The 7,620-nt window shown below is 36.7% G+C and overlaps 1 protein-coding gene and 1 non-coding gene across 2 annotated transcripts; one reads left to right on the top strand and one right to left on the bottom strand.

The window, feature by feature from the left end:
• Positions 1 to 893: 893 nt before the first annotated feature.
• TRNAD-GUC (transfer RNA aspartic acid (anticodon GUC)) lies at positions 894 to 965 on the bottom strand. Its single transcript has one exon. It is a non-coding gene; the product is annotated as a tRNA-Asp (tRNA).
• A 31-nt stretch (positions 966 to 996) lies between these two features.
• On the top strand, positions 997 to 3,899 carry LOC104592006 (putative pentatricopeptide repeat-containing protein At3g25970). Its single transcript, XM_010251154.3, has one exon. It carries the CDS (start codon positions 1,096 to 1,098, stop codon positions 3,502 to 3,504), a length of 2,409 nt encoding a protein of 802 aa, XP_010249456.1. The 5' UTR covers positions 997 to 1,095; the 3' UTR covers positions 3,505 to 3,899.
• Positions 3,900 to 7,620: the final 3,721 nt, after the last annotated feature.

Below are 7,620 nucleotides of genomic sequence, written 5' to 3'. Positions count from 1 at the left end.
TATGGACAAAAATTGTTCAAAGTCATCACTTATGGCATATTTGGTGGTGAACATGATTTTTTACTCTCAACGTTTTAATAACTTCCATTTTTAAAAGTTATTTATTAAAACACCCCCTATAGTTTTATAGATTTACTAATACCTACCTTATAGTTTGTGTTTTATTAAAACATTCTATATAGTTTGTAATCAATTTACTTAATCGACCTTCTATTAGATGAAAATGGAAAATGATAGTTTAAACTCTAATATTCATTCAATTAAATGCAATCAAAAGAAAATAAAAATAAAAATGTTATTTTTGCCTCTAATAAGACACGGACAACTACTCTATTTTACTTTATTTGGTCAATTTTGTGTACTTTTGAAATAAATAACCATGGCTCATGCCTTTGAACATTTCATTTTCCACCCAATTTAGGTGATCATATTAATATTTTCATATAGCAAAACAAATACTTCTTAATGAAAGGTCAATTAAGTAAGTAGATTGCAAACTATAGGGGTGGTCAATTTTGTTTTTTATATGAAAAAGTGTTGATGTATTTTTGGAATAAACAACCATGGATTCATGTCTTTGAACATTTCATTTTCCATCCAATTTAGGTGGTCATATTTTCAGATGGCAAAACAAATACTTCTTAGGCTCAGTTCGGAAGGAGTACAAATATAAATATTTGGAGTGCACAACCTTGTATTTTGTATGTATTTGCACCATACATATTTATATTTGTACTCCTTCCAAACTAAGCATTAATGAAAGGTATAGGTTTCAAACTATAGGGGGTGGCTTAGTAAAATGAAAACCATAGGATAAATAAATCTGTGAAACTATAGGGTGTTCTAATAATTGACCCTTTTAAAGATAAAAAATAAATAAAAGAAAAAATATACGCCGTTGCCGGGGATCGAACCCGGGTCACCCGCGTGACAGGCGGGAATACTCACCACTATACTACAACGACCTGTTGATTTAAAAGGGAATCAAAATGTTTGTCAAACAAAAAGTATCGGCTTTTTTTGCTTTTCGCCTTTTCTGCTTCGTCGTTTAAGGTTCAAAGTTCAAACGAAATGAAGTTGTGAATTGTGACTGTAATGAGACTGCAAGAACTTGTCTTTTACATTGGCGATCAATTATTTCTCCCTATTAGCAAAAGGAGGCATTGCAATCTTCGTTTGAACCTCACGCATGAGCTCCACACACTAAAACCTTCTACCCCGCTGTCTAAACTCTTGGGGAGGAAAGACCCAGCTGCATTTGCAGGTTTTCTTGCTCTCTCTTCAAAGCTAAAGTCTCTTCTTGTTGGGATTCAAGTTCATGGTGAAATCATCAAGTCGGGATTCTCTGAGGATACTTTTTCACAAAATAATTTGATTATAATGTACTCCAAATGTGGAGCTTTTAGTAATTGTATTAAGGTATTTGATGAAATGCGTGAAAGAAACGCTTTTTCTTGGACTTCCATGATCTCGGGTGCCATCCAAAATGAAGAATTTGAAATGGGTCTTGAGATTTATATGGATATGGTGAGGTCTGGGTTTGGAACGAATGAATTTGCTCTAGGAAGTGTTCTGAAAGGGTGTGCAAATCTGGGGGCCGTCGAATTTGGTTCTTTGGTTCACTGTGTTGCTTTGAAGATGGGAATGGATATGAATGCTTTCGTTGGTAGCTCGATTCTGTACATGTATGCAAAATATGGGGATCTTGAATCTGCCATCCGAGTGTTTGAGAGTATGGACAATTGCGACGTTGGTTGTTGGAATGCCATGATTGGGGGCTATGCACTTAATGGTTGTTTCCACGAAGCTATGAAACTTGTATTTCTGATGCACCGGAAAGGAATAATCATGGACCAGCTCACTTTTATTAATGCTCTCAAGGGGTGCTCAATGTCGGGTGGCTTGAACTTAGGGAGACAGATTCATGGATTGATGGTTCGAAGTAAATTGGAGTGCACTCCTGGAATTAATTCTCTTATGTATATGTACTTTAAAACTGGTGAACATGACTCTGCATTGAAGCTTTTCAATAAGATGGAAGAGAGAGATATTATATCTTGGAATACTGTATTTTCTGGGTTTTCTGAAGACGAGAATGTAGGAGAGGTTGTGGGCATGTTTTCTAGAATGTTATTAACAGGGGTGATGCCTAATCATGTTACGTTCTCAATATTATTTAGGCTATGTGGCACAGTGCTTCATCTTGGGCTTGGACTTCAGCTCTATTGTCTTGTTTTCCATCTTGGACTTGGCAATGAGGCCCTTGTTGTGAACTCTCTCATCAATATGTTCTCTGTATGTGGGGCTTTGGAATGTGCTCATTTTGTTTTTTACAGTGTCCCTTGCAAAAACACAAGTACATGGAATGAGATTATATTAGGGTGTAATTTGAACTGCTGTACCATGGAAGCACTAAAGCATTTCTGTAGTTTATGGAATGCTGGAGTTGAAGCAAATGAGTGTACCTTCTCCAGCATTTTGTTGGCTTGTTCTAGAACTGAACATCAAGAAATTTGTAGGCAAATACATGGTTCTATAATCAAGTCTGGCTTTGGTTTCCATGCATTTGTTTGTAGTTCACTTATTAATGCTTATGCAAGATATGGACTAGTGGATGATTTGTATAAGATTTTTTATGGAATTAGAAGATTAGATTTGGCATGTTGGGGTGCTATGATTTCTGCACTTGTGCAGGGAGGCTGCAGCTATGAAGCACTAGAATTTCTCAACTGCCTTAAACAGGCTGGTGAGAAACTTGATGAGTTTATATTGGGTAGTTCTTTAAATGCATGTGCAAATATCACTTCCAATCAACAAACCAGATGCATCCATTTGCTTGCAATGAAAACCGGATTTGAGAACCATGTATATGTAGCAAGTGCAATTATAGATGCTTATGCAAAATGTGGGGACATTGAAAGCTCAAGGCTGGAATTTGATCAGTTCAGTGGAGAAGATGATGTTATCCTTTTTAATACTATGATTATGGCTTATGCGCATCATGGGCTAGTAATGGAAGCAACTGAAATCTTCAAGAAAATGAAGTCTTCTAGCCTACAGCCTAGCCATGCCACTTTTGTTTCAGTCATTTCAGCTTGTAGTCATTTGGGGCTTGTTGATCAAGGTCAGAGGTTCTTTGATTCCTTGATCTCAGATTATGGAATGGAACCTTCTGCAGAGATCTTTGGTTGCTTAGTTGATTTGTTTTCAAGAAATGGATTCCTTGAAGAAGCTAAATATGTGATTCAAATGATGCCCTTTGACCCTTGGCCCTCTATTTGGAGATCTTTTCTAAGTGGCTGTAGGATTCATGGGAATAAAGCATTGGCAGAATGGGCTACACGGCATTTACTTGAGTTGGTTCCAAAAAGTGATGCAGCCTATGTCTTGTTGTCAAAGGTTTATTCTGAAGGGGGTTATTGGGAAGATGCCTCGAAGATTAGGAAGAGAATGAAAGAGAAAGGAGTTCAAAAAGAGCCAGGGTATAGTTGGATAGAGATATAGGGAAAGGCTTGTTTATTGGCAATTACCAAGAAATGAACAAGCTGAAAAGAGCAGTACTTTCCATTTTTGTTTGTAAAGCATTCTTTCAGGTGCTTGAGGAACTCAATTTGGAACTTATGAGGTCAAGTAAACATTCTATACAAGAAAGTTTCGGCATTATTTTTTTGATTCTTTTGTTCAATTCTGTATAGCCTTCTTATAACTCCTTGTTAGCAACATTAATGAACAACATCTAACTTGTAGCTTTTCTTTGGAGCTTGAGCATCATGTTATGTATATCTTGTATCATTATCCATTACTATGAGAGTATGTTGATTAATGCCCTAGATTCACTGTATCTTCTTATATTGTTTGTAATAAACCTTTCTATTATCAAGAACATTTGTTTCTGGTTTAGTAGATTTGAGCAGATCCAATCTTGCACATTATCCCTCTTAATCACATACTTCCATCGTCTTGACATGTTAGGGGTAGAAGATGATGCAGCGTACTTTTGGCAAATTGTCATGGAGCATAAGTTCCTTAGATGATTGTGGCATGACCCTAGCTAAAAGGGGGCGATGGGCAGAGGTTAATGGACGACTCTAGAAGATTTTCAGAAGCTTGAAAAGGACCCTAGAAGACGCTTGAACTTGGACATACTTGTATAATGTTCTAAAGCATTCTTGTAGAACAATCTAGAATAGAAGGATCTTAACCGATGGATGGATGACACATGGAATGATCTAGATTATTCATTGTACAGATCAAAGGTTATATAAGGAAAATCCTCTCCTGTGGAGGTATCTATCTAGAGTGGTATCCCTTTCTGGAGTAATCCAAAGTTCTATTCTCTACTTATCTGTCTGTGCTCTTGTCCCCAAGTGCCTATGACTGTGCTTAAGTATTGTGGGTTGAGTGTGGTTCAAGACTTGTTCCTAGAGCCAAAATTGTGTTTTAAGTGGGAAGGCAGACTTTTGGAGCAGCGAATTGCTGCCGAAGTGCCACATGAGACACTAGTAAGAATCTAGGTCCGTGAGAAATGGTATAAGAGAATAGAAAGGGAAATGGCCAGGGATGGGAGGGACATTGCTTCAGAAGTTATTGAAACCCCAAAAGCTTAGAACAATAAGAAGATAAAGAACAAGGCCAAGTTGAGGGAGTCATCCTTGGATAGGATATCTTTCTTGAAAGCACAATTGCCAAAGCCTACTGCCACGTCGTCTCTACTAAAATTTTACTTATTCCTAAACATGTTATACAGCTTTAAGGTAATTTGCTTTGCATTTTTTTTTAACTAAATGATAAACGAAGTCAAAATCTACTAACATCAGATTGATTGTATTTAACAAAGTGTATCTCTGCAACATGTTTTGAAAACTTGAAGATTAATTAATTAAGAACTGTTTTATCCTTTAACCTATTTCGTCAATTTAAATAGTAAAATGTTTTGATAAGGTATACATAAATAAATAATTGCAGAAACCACAGGGTATATTTAATTATTTAGCACAAACCTCGGTATATTTAAGTAAACCAAATTTGGATTGACCTTGAATCAATCTGATAAGATCCGGTTACACAAATACCTTAATATGTTAGTTCTTTAAAGGGATTTCCTTAATGTTTATATTTTTGTCTATTAAGCAATCACTTCTTCCTAACTGTTTTAACGGCTGTGGATCCAATATTTTGCTCTACATCAGTCATAGTGATTGTGGGCCATATGCATCTTATGGTCGGTGCGGAATTTAAAGATTGGTCCCACAGCCATTAAAACAGTTGTCAAATTCAGCTAATCCACTCTCAATAAAAACCCTATTCTCATTGCATTTTCATTAGGAGCATTCAATAGCTACCACTGTTGTTGCTCTCCACCTGAGGTTGAGCTTAGAATACATGTTTCTCTTCACTCTCACGAAAAGAGGATTTCATGGATGCTATAAAGCTCATCATAAGAAGTTGCACAACATGCTAGGGATGCAGCTTTTGTGGGCTTTGGTTGGGTTTTTGTCAAATTTTGAATGGGCCTGAATCAAGGCCAAAGAAAATGTTGACTCAGGCCAATTTGAGTTGCACTTGCACCCTATAGTGTGCATTCAATCAATGTTTTCAAACCATCATTGATTCAAGGGGTTGACCGTTCAAACTGTCATCTAGTGTCAATTCCAGTCCAGGCCAACCTTAAGCTCAGAAAATGTTCAAAAAACATTTAATTGTAAAATAAAAATGCCTTGACCCATTTGACCTGATCGATCAATAGGTCATGATATTGATCGTGATTACAAATTACAATTTATATGAAAACTTTCGAAGGCTATGAACTTTGCGCATAATAGTTAGATTGGAATATATTATATATATATATATATATATATTGGATAACATTTTGTGATCTATGCATTGTAAGGCACCCTGGCCCACTATTCAAATTCTAACTTTTAAGCCTCGTTTGGTTTCTAATAAAGATAAGCGGATAAATTGGTGGGTCCCATGGAATTGAAAGAAACCTGCATTCGGTTGCCACTATAATGGGGTCCACGGAAAAAAATCTTCCTAAAATAACCATTACTCTCTTGGAGGGTAGATAAGTTATTAAGTACTCCAGCAATATTTCACTAGGAAGCAGTTAATCGGGGAAAGTGGAGCCCCCTCCTAATCTACTAGTAGTCCCCCTATAAACTGCATCCTGTCCGTGAATTTGACATCAATCCACGGGCAGGATACAGTCTACACCTAGAAATCTTAGGTCCACCCTAGGGGTGGATTGAACTATAAAAACCCCTAAAATTAAACCTAAAATAAAATGTACATATCTGATGCAAAAGATAATTATATACCCCAAATATACATGCATATAATTATGTGTGTATGTGCATATATATTGGCTCATTGCAACTAAATGGTTGAACTTCTAACCTAGAGCCTAAAGAGAAAAACAGTTCAGCCTCTAGGTTAATTTTTAAAACATTGAGAGATGCTGGTCTTTGTCTTGTTAATACCGCAAAGTACAGAGTAAAATTTTTATATACTGTCCGTGGCCTGAAAAATTTTGCATACTGTCCATGCCACGTGGAAGTTAGATGTAAATGGATATGATAATGCATCAGATGTAAATGAATAAGATACATGTATCATATGTATGCCATTGACATTTGAAACCATTTTTCTGAGAAATTTTGATATTTGAAACCTTGATCCAGATCCTTGTGACCTATTCCACGCTTGAGTGACAATGAAGACCATGTTTATCTTGCAAAATTTGTCATCTTAGCAGGGCAAAATCTATTGTGTATCCCCTACACCTTGCTTTTACCAAAAAAGTCCACTGCACCTTGCAGCAAAAGACGGATACCTTGAATTCATCATAAAAATCAAAGTATACCTTGTTAAACATGTACATTAAGGATGAGGTCTGTATTTGGCATACAGCCAATATAAATTAATGCACCATAGTTGAACTCTCTTAGTGGAGACATGCAGATTAGTTTTTATCATATTAGGTCTTTCAACAGTGTGACTCATTGTCTTTCTGTTTAAGGTTTTGTTGACTCGAGTGAAATGGATTCTGGTTGTATTTCAACAGTGTGTCCTGTTTTTGTTTGGTTGTTTGTATTCTTTGTTACTCCTCCATTTTTTAATGAAAGTTTTCTTCACTAAAAATTTTTAGGTGTAATATGGACAGTGCTGGGCTAGCATGAAATTTATAAATGTAATGTGGGCAATTCCATATGGGCCAGCACGGTCCATGAACCTCAAACCCCAGGCCCAGACCAACCCGGGGTATATGCATGGCCATCGTGCCGGTCCATGAGCAACCCAGCCTGTTTCACACCAATACCTAAAGAATGTGACAATGAAGTGAATGAACTGTTTTAAGTGCAAGACTCACAGATTGATAACCAGTGTACTTCAACTAGTTCAATACATAGATCTAAGATCGGATTCGATTTTCTTCTTCTTAGGGTTTAAACTTTCAAGTTTCAACTAGCAGGTTTGGGCCTTCTAAGACTTCAGGCCAACGGAAGACGACCCACCTTTTTCTTCAATCTCTTTGTGACTGTCCTTAAGCCTCCATTGTTACTTCAATTCCCCTGTTTCACAGGTTAGAGTGCCTGTTTTAAAATGTTCAATTAG

The sequence above is a fragment of the Nelumbo nucifera genome, chromosome 3, assembly GCF_055504915.1.
Source record: "Nelumbo nucifera cultivar China Antique chromosome 3, China Antique-T2T, whole genome shotgun sequence".
NCBI lineage: Eukaryota > Viridiplantae > Streptophyta > Magnoliopsida > Proteales > Nelumbonaceae > Nelumbo > Nelumbo nucifera.
Note: the sequence above shows the minus strand (reverse complement) of the source record. Positions and strands in the feature narration are given on the sequence as shown.

Coding starts and splice junctions, on each gene's coding strand:
- LOC104592006 (XM_010251154.3), top strand. CDS start 1,096: ATGAGACTGCAAGAACTTGTCTTTTACATTGGCGATCAATTATTTCTC.